A 14,277-nucleotide genomic window follows, 5' to 3' on the forward strand; every position below is an offset into this window, starting at 1 on the left:
GGGCAGACGGGCCCTCGGTTTAATGTCTCATCTGAAAGACAGCACCTCTGACAGTGCGGTGCTCCCTCAGTACTGACCCTCCGACAGTGCGGCGCTGCCCCAGTACTGACCCTCCGACAGTGCAGCACTCCCTCAGTACTGACCCTCCGACAGTGCGGCGCTCCCTCAGTACTGACCCTCCGACAGTGCGGCACTCCCTCAGTACTGACCCTCCGACAGTGCGTCACTTCCTCAGTACTGACCCTCCGACAGTGCAGCACTCCCTCAGTACTGACCCTCCGACAGTGCAGCACTCCCTCAGTACTGACCCTCCAACAGTGCGTCACTTCCTCAGTACTGACCCTCCGACAGTGCGGCGCTCCCTCAGTACTGACCCTCCGACAGTGCGGCACTCCCTCAGTACTGACCCTCCGACAGTGCGGCGCTCCCTCAGTACTGACCCTCCGACAGTGCAGCACTCCCTCAGTACTGACCCTCCGACAGTGCAGCACTCCCTCAGTACTGACCCTCCGACAGTGCGGCACTCCCCCAGTACTGACCCTCCGACAGTGCGGCACTCCCTCAGTACTGACCCTCCGACAGTGCAGCACTCCCTCAGTACTGACCCTCCGACAATGCGGCCCTCCCTCAGTACTGACCCTCCAACAGTGCGGCACTCCCTCAGTACTGACTCTCCGACAGTGCAGCACTCCCTCAGTACTGACCCTCCGACAGCGCGTCACTCCCTCAGTAGTGACCCTCCGACAGTGCAGCACTCCCTCAGGTCTGGCACTGGTGGGTGTCGGCCTGGATCATGGGGCTGGAGGCTCTGGTAACCAAAGGTTGAACAGATGAAAGGTTGCAGCAAATATAAACGGCAGATGTAGCTGGGATACACCACAATCTTAGCTCAGTGGAAATATTTGCCAAGTACAGTGGCACAATTAAATTACAGATTTCTCAATGTGCAGAGCCTGTCTGTTCAGTGAGGTCTTTAACCACAACCGTCTTCCTGTGTTTTTCTGCCCAGGTGGAACTTTACAAAGTGCACTCGTGTTTGGTGGAAGCTCTTGCTCATGTTATAAAACAGTTTCTCCTTTTACAGCTTTCATGGGTCAAACCCTGCTGAGTTATTGATCTCACATCTCACTCCCCGACACGCACAAAGGCACTGCCCCCTCGCTGGGGGTGCGGGCTCCACTGGTGCCCTCTGTCGTGAAGTTTGCCTGACTATTCAACTGTAGGGGCGTCACAGCCAAGCCCCGTCCTGCCCTCACGTGCCAACCACACGCGTGCATTTATCCAGCATCCCCAAACCGCGACCCCTTCCTCCCACAGGCTCAAGGGCTCCGAGTCTAAGTTGGACTCCCGAACCAAACTGTGTCAAATGCTGGTCCAGTTAACCCCTGACCTTTAACCCCTCTTCACCTGCACACTGACACCTGACTTGCTGTGTCCGCCAACACAGGTGACTGGCTTCCTTAACAACTCTTTTGAGAGAATGTCATCGTTCTACTGTCCAGTTTTGCAGTTACCAAGTCAGAAATCGGATAAATTGAACAGAATATTACAGGGGATTTTGGCAAGATTGCAGGCTTGGAATTAATCATCACACAGCTGAACTCAGGAACTGAAAGGAAGAGCAGCAATTCCTGTGGTCTACTTTCAATCCTGTAAAGCATTTCATGTAATTATCAAACCTATGTCCAGCATAGGTTACATAGAGAGTAACGCTCCCTCTACACTGTCCCCATCAACAAAAAAAAATGGGGTGAGATACAACTCGGCTGGGGTGCTGGACAGGACTGCTCCGAGTGCTTTCCTACAGGGGCCGAGCGTTGGTCATAAACCAACTGGTGGCCTCCATGCTGTGGTACCGGTTGGTCACTTTGGCCCCGCCCCCTGTATTTGCCACCAAGATCCAGAAGAAACTCGTCGATTTCTTCTGGGGCAAGAGGAAACACTGGGTCTCTGCCGCGGTCCTGAGTCTCCCGATCGAGGAGGGCGGTCAGTCGCTGGTGTGCGTCCGCACCCAGGCTGCGACTCTCCGCCTTCGGACCCTGCAGAGATACCTGTACGTCGAGCGTCCTCCCAGACGGTGTGCGCTGGCGACGTATTTTTTCCGCCAGTGTCACTGCCTTCAAGACGGCACGCAGCTCCCGGTGGAGTCCGTTAGCCGCGCCTCTCTGAGGGAGTTGCCTGTCTTTTACCGGGATCTTTTCCGAGTCTGGAACATGGTCGCCTCCAGTCAGGGCGCTCCCCCGCCGGCGGAGGAGAGCGCCTCGGCTGTCCGGGCGGCCGACTCCGGGGACGGTCCGGCGGGCGGAGGTGTAGCCGAAACCCCCGGGACGCCCCTCACTGTGGGTGGCGAGGGGGCTTGGGAGTGCGGAGCGATCCCGGCCGAGCTGACCTCCGCTCAGCCGGAACTGCTCATGTTTATACGGAGTGTGCGAGGTTGCAGCCCCTCTTTGAGTATTTGAAGGGGCTGCTCCTCAAGTTCTGGCTGCACTACAGTCCCACGCTCCTGATCTTTGGGCACCCGGTGCAGAGGGGCTTGGGCCGGGAGGAGGATCTCCTCGTCGGTTTGCTCCTGGGCCTGACCAAGGTGGCAATTCACAGGTCCTGGCTGCGGGCCGTCGGGGGTTCCGTCCTCCCCGATTGCCTGCCCCTCTTCCGCGGTTACGTCCGCGCCCGGGTGTCCCTGGAGAAGGAGCATGCGGTGTCCGCCGGTACGCTTGAGGTCTTCCGCGACCGGTGGGCACCGCAGGGGCTTGAGTGCATCATCGACGCCGAGAATGGCATTTTAATTTGAGTTTTGTTTTACTTATCTGTTTTTTTAATAAAGTTATTCTTATAAAATGTATATAAAGGGAGCCTGAGGAATAAAGGCCACCTTATAAAGGAAAAAAAAACAGAATTGGCTGGGCAGTTTGTGGAGCACTTCCTGTGTGCAATTAGCTGAAGCAGCTGCAGCTGTGGGAGCAGCAGCGAGAGTGGAGAGAGGGGAGAGAGGAGAGAGTGTAGAGAGTGTAGAGAGTGAGGAGAGAGGGAGAGTGGGGGAGAGTGGACAGAGCTGAGAACTAAGAACTACAACACAAGTGTGGAACTGATTCTATCTATTGGAGTAAAGGACCTGTGAGTTATTTTGCAGAGGTGGGTGTTGGAGTACTGGTGAACTGTTTTACTTGGACTGTTGGGGGACGGAGAAGATGCCGGAAGATCCAGGGGTGGGGGTGGGGCTGGGGTGGGGCTGAAAGATTCTGTAGGGGGCTTCTGTATTTGATTTGTGTTTTCCTCCATCTTGCACATAGGGATCTCCCTCCCCACCCCAACTGCGTGGCTCGGGATGGCTGGAGCCGCCTGGGTGAAGAAAGTCTTTGTAACAAGAGCAGAAAGTGGAAAGAATCGGGGGCCGACCCGGGCGAAGAACCCTCCCCTGACCAGAAGACTGGACTTTGTACTCTCTGCACTAAGGTGCTCCAACTACCAATTTAACAGAAACATCCTCGCAACCTTTCTCTCCCTTCCACCACTCAGCTCCCTAATCTCTCCTCTGCTTTTCCTTTCCACCCCTATCCCCCTCTAACCACCACCCCCCCTCCATCATATTGCTTTAGTTTAAAAAAAACTGTTGTCTGCTTTGTTTCTTGGGGGTGGGCGTAGCTCTGCGACCCCATGGCAAGCCCCTCTTCGCCGGTGGCGGGGCCTTCTCGCACGTATGCTGCTGCGGCTGCTGCAGCTGCGCCTGTTGCCCCGTCACCGTTTGCGCTGATAACATCAAAGCATTGGGTCAAGAGCTACGTCCACCCGAACATGACGATAGAGGCATGCGTGAAAGCAATGGCTGTGGTTGTCGGCCCCTCGGCCATTGTTGCAGCCTCTAAAATGTACGGGAAGGCAGTGTTTTTCCTGAAGACCGAGTGGGCGGTGTCCCTGGCTCTGAGCAAGGGGCTCACCGTGGGCGGGACCTTTCTGCCAGTGGACCCCCTGGAGGCCACTGCTCAATGGGTCATTCCGTCGAATGTCCCGCCCTTCATTCCTGGTGAGCTCCTCCTTCCCCACCTGCACCATCTGGGGGAGGTAAGGACGGGGCTCACCCCAGTCCCGCTCGGTCTTTGGGAGAACAGCTTCCAGCATGTGTACTCCTTCCGTCGCCAGCTATTTATGCAGCTGACGCGGGAGGAGGTTACAGAGGGGCCAGTGTAATGTGGAGTTCCAGGGGGCAGCCTAGCGTGTCTTCTGGACCTCGGACGGGGCGCGGTGCCATGCCTGCAAGTGGATGGGGCATGTTCAGAACAGCTGCCCCAACCTCCGGGCTGCCAACACCACCTCGGCGGCCCAGGGTGGTGCCGCTGCACCTCCCCCTACTCCCCCCGACACCTGCAACAAGCACTGCTCAGGCAGTTCCGGAGGCCATGGTTTTCACTGCTTCCGGTGGAGAGGGGGAGACCCATCCGAGTGGAAGAAAGGCACGGCGCAGGTCGAACCACCCAAAGGTGCACCCCCTGGACACAACAGGAGAACCTGAGCTTAGCCCTCGGCCCAATCCAGGGGAGCCCACCAGGAAATCTGGGCAAGGGGAGGCGGAGGGAGAAGCAGAGGCCTCGACTGAGATGGAGGTCTCTGAGCCTCCGAGCCTCTCCCGGAATAAGGGGAGGAGGCGCCCCTCTTCTGAAGAAGGCCCTGAACCACGGGGTCCATCTCCTGGCGCGGGTCCTCGGGCTCCCCCCGCCACCAGAACCATGAGGGCCTCGAGCCCTGGGCGGGAACCCTCCATCCCTCGGGACGGAGGGGGGGCAGGAGAGATGCTTCTGTAATCTTGTCAACTCCCGAGTTGGGGGGAGGAGTCTGTGGACCCACCACAAGAAAATATTCCATCTGCCACTGGGTCAGGGGTCCTGGGTGGGTCAAGTCCTGTGAGGGTCAACCCTTCCAGTAGCCTGACGTTAAAGCCCAGGATGGACCTGACCATGAGGCCAATTTGCGTGTTTCCCTGTCTGCTGGGCCTGTGGGTGCTGGCGGAGCGGGAGATGGCCTCCTCTCTCCACCTCCGGTCTCGGCTCTGGCTGGAATTCCGGAGTCGGAAACTACCGTCTCCACTCATTGGCCTGGGGACAGAGGTGGAGGGGTTTCCTGAACTGCTGGTACACACAGGCTCCAGTTCCATCCTAGAACCCAGAGAGGGCTCCTCCGCCATCGATCCTGGGGGTGGGATCATGACGGAGGCGGGACGACCTTGATTCCATCGCCAGTGAGGTGGTGGAGTCCCTCGTGCCTCCCACCGAGTCTCCTCTCATCCCGACGGCGGAACTCCAGGATTTCCTCGCGGCTTGCAGAGGTTGCCGCAATAAAGTTCAGCTGGCCCTCGGCCGTTGGTCGAATCTGACGCTGATCATCCAGTCCGTCCGTGCCGCCCTCAAGAAAGCGGGCAAGCGCGCGGGCGTGAAACTGGCTGAGAGGCGCCGGTTTAATGTGTTCCTCAATGGGTTGCTGGGGGAGTGGAAAGGCCAGGTGCACTTCCACTCCCTCCTCACAGTGAGGTGTTTGTGACGGGTTTTAATTACCTTTGACATGAAGATAACCATAGCCAGCCTCAACATCAACGGCAGCAGGGGGTCTCACCGCAGATTTCACAATCTCTCAGTCCTCAGGGAAGGGAGATATGCGGTGAGCTTTCTGCAGGAAACCCACACCGTTCCGGGAGACAAAGCCACCTGGCTCCTGGAGTGGCAGGTTGGGGTCTACATGAGTCACCTCACCCCTATTTCTAGTGGGGTGACTATCTTGTTGGCCCCGACTTTACAGCTGGTGATCTTAGGGATCAAGGAGCTAGTGCCGGGCCGCTTGCTCCACCTCGCCGTTCGCCTGGGTAGCGTGCCACTCCACTTTGTGAACGTGTATGCGCCCAGGCCTGGCGCGTTGCAAGCGCGCTTCTTTGAAGAAGTGTCCGCTCTTTTGAGCTCCATCGATAGCGGCGAGTGCATCATCCTCGGGGGGGATTTTAACTGCACCCTCGAGGTGGGGGATCGCTCCGGTCCCCGGCACGGCCAAGAGTCGGTGGAGAAGTTGAGGGGACTGATCAGCTCCCTCAACTTGGTGGACGTCTGGCGGAATCTCCATCCCGACTCCAGCGCCTTCACGTGGAGGTCTGGAGGAGGAGGGTCCCAAATCGACCGCCTCTACTTTTCGCAGGCATACGTCTCCCGCGTCTCGGCGGCCTCCATGCGGCTGGTGCCATGCTCGGACCACCACCTGGTGTGGGCGGAGTTCACTCCGCTCCGCACGCGGGCGGGGTCCGCGTACTGGCACTTTAACAACCGGCTGCTGGAGGACGAGCGATTTCGGGACTCGTTCTGTCGATTCTGGGCCGACTGGAGAAGGAAGCAGGGGGGCTTCCCCTCCTTGAAGCTATGGTGGGATTTTGCCAAGACTCACATCCGCGTCTTCTGTCAGGAGTACGTGAAGGGGTCGACCAAGAGGCGGGAAGCTGAGATCGGGCGCCTTGAGAGGGAGGTGCTCGACTTGGAGTCCCGCCTCGGTCATGCCGTCGTGGACCCGGCCCTGTGGCAGGCGTACAAAGAGAAGGGCGCGCTGAGGTACCTGCAGCTCATAGGGTCCCGAGGCGCAGACGTGAGGTCGCGGATCCAGATCCTGGAAAATTTGGACTGCGCCTCACCCTTCTTCTACTCGCTGGAAAAATGGCGGGGGGTCCGTAAGCAGCTCGTCGAGCTGCTGGCCGACGACAGATCCTCCATCACGGATCCGGAGGGAATGGGCCTCCTGGTCCGTACTTATTACAGTGCGTTGTTCTCTCCGGATCCGTCCAGCGAGGATGCGCGCAGAGTTTTGTGGGAGGACCTGCCGCAGGTCAGCCCGGAGGGCGCCGAAGGATTGGAGGCTCCGCTCACGTTGGCGGAGCTGACTGGCGCCCTCCACCAGCTTTCGAGGGGCAAATTCCCAGGGCTGGATGGGTTGACCGTGGAGTTCCTCAGGGCGTTCTGGGACGTCCTGGGGGATGATTACGCGCGGGTCCTGGGGGAAAGCCTGGCGACCGGGGAGATGCCCCTCTCGTGGCGCAGGGCGGTCATCGTCCTGCTGCCGAAGAGGGGCGATCTCCCCTGCTTAAAAACTGGCGTCTGGTCTGCCTCCTCAGCACGGATAATAAGATCTTTGCCTGGGCTATGTCTACCCGCCTGGGCTCCGTGCTGGCCCACCCCGACCAGTCCTACACGATCCCGGGCTGGTCCATCTAGGACAACATCCACCTGGTCCAGGACCTGATCCATCTTTCCCAGAGGACTGGTCAGTCGGTCGCGTTTCTCTCCCTCGATCATGAGAAGGCGTTCGACAGGGTGGATCACAAGTACCTTTTCGGGATTCTGCACGCTTTCGGACTCGGGCCGCATTTTGTGGCCCGGGTCCGACTTTTATATGCCGCCGCAGAGTGTCTGGTCAAAGTTAACGGGTCCTTGACGGCGCCCCTTCGCTTTGGGAGAGGAGTACGTCAGGGATGCCCCATGTCCGGCCAATTGTATACTATCTGCGTGAAGCCCTTCCTGTTCCTGCTTCGCAGGAGGTTGACGGGATTGGCTCTGCGCGAGCCGGCCATGCGGGTCATCCTCTCGGCTTACGCCGATGACGTGCTCTTTGCGGTCTCAGACTTGCGGAGGATGCGCGACTGCCAGCAGACCTTTTCTGCTGCATCCTCCGCAAGGATCAATTGGGAGAAATGTTCCGGACTCCTGGTTGGTCAGTGGCGGGTGGTCTCACTGCCGGAGGAGATGACACCTTTTGCGTGGAGCACCACGCACCTCCTCTATCTGGGAGTCCACCTTAGCCCCGCTGAGGAAGCCTGACCGGCAAACTGGCAGGAGTTGGAGGCGAAAGTCACCGCTCGGCTGGGGCGCTGGACAGGACTGCTCCGAGTGCTTTCCGACAGGGGCTGAGCGTTGGTCATAAACCAACTGGTGGCCTCCATGTTGTGGTACCAGTTGGTCACTTTGGCCCCGCCCCCTGTATTTGCCACCAAGATCCAGAAGAAACTCGTCAATTTCTTCTGGGGCAAGAGGAAACACTGGGTCTCTGCTGCGGTCCTGAGTCTCCCGATCGAGGAGGGCGGTCAGTCGCTGGTGTGCGTCCGCACCCAGGCTGCGACTCTCCGCCTTCGGACCCTGCAGAGATACCTGTACGTCGAGCGTCCTCCCAGATGGTGTGCGCTGGCGACGTATTTTTTCCGCCAGTGTCACTGCCTTCAAGACGACACGCAGCTCCCGGTGGAGTCCGTTAGCCGCGCCTCTCTGAGGGAGTTGCCTGTCTTTTACCGGGATCTTTTCCGAGTCTGGAACATGGTCGCCTCCAGTCAGGGCGCTCCCCCGCCGGCGGAGGAGAGTGCCTCGGCTGTCCGGGCGGTCAACTCTGGGGATGGACCTGTGGGTGGAGGAGTAGCCAAAGCCCTTGGAACGCCCCTCAGTGCGGGTGGCGAGGGGGCTCGGGAGCGCATATCAGCCGAGAGGGGGTCACGGACCCAGGCCCCAAAACCCTCCTCGGGAGCCGGTCCCACACAACCCGAGCCGCCTCTCGGAAATGCCCTCCGTGCCATTCCAATCGGCGCGGAGGGGTTTCCTGTACGGGCTGCTCCTGCACACTCTCCACTTCCTCGCCCTCGTCAGCCGGCCGGACACGCCCTGGCGGTCCGCGTTGCCATCTGGCGGCGAGGGGAAACCCCGATCGAGGTCTCTCTACGCGGGAGTCTTCCCCCTTTACATCGGCGACCTGGGGTGGAGGGTGCTGCACAGAGCAGTCCCGTGCAATAGGCTTTTAAGTAGGTTCACGGACTCCCAGGCCAGCTGTACTTTCTGCGGCCTGGACGAGTCCGTGTTCCACATTTATACAGAGTGTGCGAGGTTGCAGCCCCTGTTCGAGTATTTGAAGGGGCTGCTCCTCAAGTTCTGGCTGCACTTCAGTTCCTGATCTTTGGGCACCCTGTGCGGAGGGGCTTGGGCTGGGAGGAGGATCTCCTCGTCGGTCTGCTCCTGGGCTTGGCTAAGGTGGCAATTCACAGGTCTAGGCTGCGGACCATCGGGGGGTCCGTCCTCCCAGATTGCCTGCCCCTCTTCCGCAGTTCGGTTCGCGCCCGGGTGTCCCTGGAGAAGGAGCATGCGGTGTCCGCCGGTACGCTTGAGGCCTTCCGCGACCGGTGGGCTCCGCAGGGACTGGAGTGCATCGTTGACGCCGAGAATGGCATTTTAATTTGAGTTTTTTGTTTATTTATTTGCTTTTAATAAAGTTATTTTTAAAAACATGTATATAAAGGGGGCCTGAGGAATAAAGGCCCCGTCAACATAAAATATATAAAAGGGGCCTGGAGTATAAAGGCTTCCTTCAAAAAAATGGGGTTAGATACAGAGCAATGCTCCCTGTACAAAAAAAAAAGGTCAGAAAAAAAAAAGCAGGTTTAGATGCAGAGTAAAGCTGATGGGATGAAAATCTCTTCCATTTTCCGAGCGTAATTGAGAAGATATTTGGACCCTTCACTTGGCAACTCATTTTCCATTAACCATTTTCCAAGCCCAGTAGGGACACTGCCCCTTTAAGTTTCAGAACAGTTCAGTGAAACTTAAGGTGGATCGTTAGGAGCTTAGGCTGCAGGAAAACCACATATGTAACTGAAATGGTTACTTCCTCTACCCTGTTGTCAGTGTGAACTATCTGTGAATCTTTCGCTACTGTGCTTGAGATGGGCCCGCATGGTCAACGATGATATGTGCCGTTGCCACGTTGTGTTGTCTGCTCTTGCCCCAATATTTGCCCGTTCAATGCGGGGGGGGGGGGGGTCGGTGGACAGGTGCTGTGGCTCGGATGCCACAACCCATCCCACTGAAATGGCCCATTCTGCGTGGGTGAGCCCAGACGACGTGTGGTGGTGAGATATTCCACCGTGTGGGGCGGCGCCGCTGAGCCCAATCCTGTCTTCACTCGACAGCCACACACGTCCCAGCTGTGGGTGGCGGTGGGGGCGGGGTGTGTGGGGGAGGTGCCACCGGGCTCCGAAATGGCCAGAAGGAGGCCGAGTGGTTGTTTGGAAAGCTATTCAGCTGTGTGGGGCATCGCAGCCTAGCCAGACTCCCCACATCCCCACCCTTCCGGCCGGTTCTCACCTCACCCACACCCAGACATAGACACACACACACACACACACACACACACAGATACACAAATAAAACTGCCCAAAGTCAAACCAAAGAACGGGGCCTCTCCCTCTCTCAGCTTAGTTTGTTCTGACAAACTTCAGTGTGAATGGAAGATTGAGAAAGGATGTCAGTGCCCAATGAAATCATGCAGAGGTACCATCCCCTGACCTCTACCGAGTGAGCTAGCTGATCACCGCCTGAGCCACAGCAGAGAGCGTAAAACTGGCCTCATTGCCCCCAGCTTGGGTTGTGGGGAGATGGGGGTGAGGAAATTGGCCCGAATCCCTGCTCTTGCTCACTATGCAGTGACTGCCGCTGCAAACTGCGTGTGCACGCACCTGCAGATCTGTCGGGGTGATCACAGATTCAGGCTTGTTTGTGATACCCCCCTCCCTCCCCCCCGTCTCCAAACAGCTGTCAATAATTGGCCACATAAACGAGGGGCAGCCGGGATCCCAACCACGAGTGGGATCAACGCCTTCGGGAGAGGAGGAGGTTCAATTGGTGGAAAGCACAGGGATATCCCTCACTTGCAGTCCGTGCTTCTGTGCTGTTTACACAGCTTGTCCTGGGTCGGTGTGTCATCGGAGTCCGAAGCAAGTCCTGCTGCCTAACAATTTCACAACTTGCGGATTTCCTTCCCTACATTACAACAGCAGCTGCTCTTCAAAAGTACCTTGGTGTCTGTAAAGCAATTTGCGTTTTATAAAGTTTACCTCAAGTACCTGCAGCAGAGCCCCCACTCGTATTAACTAACTGCAATCTCTTTATCTCCATCTCCTCCAGATTCCCAACCCTTCCAACACTCTCCTGACTGGCCTTCAATCTCCCACCCTCTTTGTCAACTTCAGCTCATCCCAAACTCTGCTGCTCCCAGTGTCCTAACTCACACCGAATCCCGTTCACCCATCACCCCCTGTGCTCGCTGACCTACACTGGCTCCCGGTCCGACAATGCCTCGATTTAAAATTCTCGCCCTCATGTTCAAATCCCCACCCATGGCCCTCATTCCTCCCGAGCTCTGTAACCTCCTCCAGCCCCTACAACCCTCCAAGATCTCTGCGCTCCTCCAATTCCGGCCTCTTGACCATCCCCCCGATTCCCATCGCTCCACCATTGGCGGCCGTGCCTTCAGCTGCCTGGGGCCCTAAGCTCTGGAATTCCCTCCCTAAACCTCTCCGCCCCTCTCTCTCCTCAAGACGCTCCTTAAAAACCGACCTCTTTGACCGAGCTTTTGGTCACCTCTCATGTGGCTCCTGTGAAGCACCTTGGGATATTTTTCCCTGTTAATTCCTCCCAATCTTCAGGAATTCTGATGGTGTAACAGGCAGAACCTCTTTTGAAGTCAATATTTCAAAGTATTTGCCTCTCATATCCTGTTGCGCATTTCTCCTGAGGGTACTGACCGACACTGTGTGGGGTACAGGCTCCGAGGCTGCCCTCTGGCACCTCACTCAAATGAACACTTTGCATATATATGAGTCCAAGCAGCAAAACCTTAGCCAGCTATTTGACTGCGGGGTGCATCATAATCAACCCAATCCTGTCTTCATTAGACATCTACTCACGCCAGCAGGGGGTCGCTGGATAGTGATCAGGACCGCGAACACTGGTTGATTCCCTCTGCACCCCTCCAAGCACAGCAAGTGCCCACAAGCAGCAGCGAGATAAATGACCAAACTTTTAGTTCAAGGATGTTGGCTGAGGATGAATATTGAGCCCAAAGCACCAGGGGCAACCACACACCGCTCTCTTCATCCAATAGCGGCTGTGGGATCTTTTCTGCATCCAGCCGAGGGGGCACTTCCTCTGCAAGCTGGACCCTCCGACAGTGCGGCGCTCCCTCAGTACTGACCCTCCGACAGTGCGGCGCTCCCTCAGTACTGACCCTCCGACAGTGCGGCGCTCCCTCAGTACTGACCCTCCGACAGTGCGGCGCTCCCTCAGTACTGACCCTCCGACAGTGCGGCGCTCCCTCAGTACTGACCCTCCGACAGTGCAGCGCTCCCTCAGTACTGACCCTCCGACAGTGCGGTGCTCCCTCAATACTGACCCTCCGACAGTGTGGCGCTGCCCCAGTACTAACCCTCCGACAGTGCGGCGCTGCCCCAGTACTGACCCTCCGACAGTGCAGTGCTCCCTCAATACTGACCCTCCGACAGTGTGGCGCTGCCCCAGTACTAACCCTCCGACAGTGCGGCGCTCCCTCAGTACTGACCCTCCGACAGTGCGGCGCTCCCTCAGTACTGACCCTCCAACACTACGGCGCTCCCTCAGTACTGACCCTCCGACAGTGCGGCGCTCCCTCAGTACTGACCCTCCGACAGTGCGGCACTCCCTCAGTACTGACCCTCCGACAGTGCGGCACTCCCTCAGTACTGACCCTCCGACAGTGCGGCGCTGCCCCAGTACTGACCCTCCGACAGTGCGGCGCTCCCTCAGTACTGACCCTCCGACAGTGCGGCGCTCCCTCAGTACTGACCCTCCGACAGTGCGGCACTCCCTCAGTACTGACCCTCCGACAGTGCGGCGCTGCCCCAGTACTGACCCTCCGACAGTGCGGCGCTCCCTCAGTACTGACCCTCCGACAGTGCGGCGCTCCCTCAGTACTGACCCTCCGACAGTGCGGCGCTCCCTCAGTACTGACCCTCCGACAGTGCGGCGCTCCCTCAGTACTGACCCTCCGACAGTGCGGCGCTCCCTCAGTACTGACCCTCCGACAGTGCGGCACTCCCTCAGTACTGACCTTCCGACAGTGCGGCACTCCCTCAGTACTGACCCTCCGACAGTGCGGCGCTGCCCCAGTACTGACCCTCCGACAGTGCGGCGCTCCCTCAGTACTGACCCTCCGACAGTGCGGCGCTCCCTCAGTACTGACCCTCCGACAGTGCGGCGCTCCCTCAGTACTGACCCTCCGACAGTGCGGCGCTCCCTCAGTACTGACCTTCCGACAGTGCGGCACTCCCTCAGTACTGACCCTCCAACAGTACGGCACTCCCTCAATACTGACTCTCCGACAGTGCAGCGCTCCCTCAGTCCTGACCCTCCGACAACGCGGCGCTCCCTCAGTACTGACCCTCTGACAGTGCGGCACTCCCTCAGTACTGACCTTCCAACAGTGCGGCACTCCCTCAGTACTGACCCTCCAACAGTACGGCACTCCCTCAATACTGACTCTCCGACAGTGCAGCGCTCCCTCAGTCCTGACCCTCCAACAGTACGGCACTCCCTCAATACTGACTCTCCGACAGTGCAGCGCTCCCTCAGTCCTGACCCTCCGACAACGCGGCGCTCCCTCAGTACTGACCCTCTGACAGTGCGGCACTCTCTCAGTACTGACCCTCCGACAGTGCGGCATTCCCCAAGTGCTGGTACCGGCAAGTGTTGGCCTGGATTATGGGGCTGAATTCTTTGGAGTTGGACCTTCTGACTCAGAGGCGCGAGAGAGAGAGGGAGAATGCTACTCAGTGAGCCACAACTGACACCCAATGCAAATAAATAACTCACTTAAATAGAAAAAGAATCAAAACTGGCAGCTTCAAACAGTGAATGATCAGAAGTGAGGCTCATGCAGCTGAAGCTGAATGCCACGGTATAAACAGGAGATAAGATCAGTATCAGTAGAAAAGGCACAGCAGTGAGATAAGAAACGGAAACGAGAGGGGGTGGAAAGAGAGGGGTAGAGAAAAGAGTTTATTACTTCTGCTTTTCTCGATATTTGCGCTTTAGAAAGATAAAAGTTAACTGGACCTTAAACACATCACCGTATGTGCCACTCCCGATGCGCTGGATCAACTCAAACTCATCCATGGGGTTTTTGTCGGAAATCACCAATTCCATCTCGGGGACATCATAAAACACGCTGTTCATCATCGTAGGGGTGGGGGAAATCAGTGCCTGCCACCTGCCCGACCTCGCCTCTCTCCCAGTCGATCCAGGCACCAACTTTGCCAATGCCAGCGTCTGGCTGCCTCTGCTCAACGGCCCTCGGACATCGTTGCCCGCGAGTCTTGCCCTTGCACCAACATACACTTTCCTGTTCCTGTGATGTGCGGCTGCGCAGCCAGTGACAAGGTTGTCTCTCATCTCTCTCTCTCTCTCTCTCTCT

The 14,277-nt window shown here is 57.8% G+C and overlaps 1 protein-coding gene across 3 annotated transcripts in view; it reads right to left on the bottom strand.

The window, feature by feature from the left end:
- The window catches only part of LOC137355848 (mitogen-activated protein kinase kinase kinase kinase 2-like), a 107,846-nt gene extending 93,576 nt beyond the window's left edge, over positions 1 to 14,270 (bottom strand). For all 3 annotated transcript variants that reach the window (XM_068021433.1, XM_068021432.1, XM_068021431.1), the window contains exon 1: positions 13,920 to 14,270. In XM_068021433.1, the coding sequence (XP_067877534.1) occupies positions 13,920 to 14,255 (336 nt within the window). In that variant the 5' untranslated portion in view covers positions 14,256 to 14,270. The remainder of the gene's footprint in view (positions 1 to 13,919) is intronic.
- Between the last annotated feature and the right edge of the window lie 7 nt (positions 14,271 to 14,277).

The sequence above is a fragment of the Heterodontus francisci genome, chromosome 44 (genome assembly GCF_036365525.1).
Source record: "Heterodontus francisci isolate sHetFra1 chromosome 44, sHetFra1.hap1, whole genome shotgun sequence".
In the NCBI taxonomy this organism is placed as follows: domain Eukaryota; kingdom Metazoa; phylum Chordata; class Chondrichthyes; order Heterodontiformes; family Heterodontidae; genus Heterodontus; species Heterodontus francisci.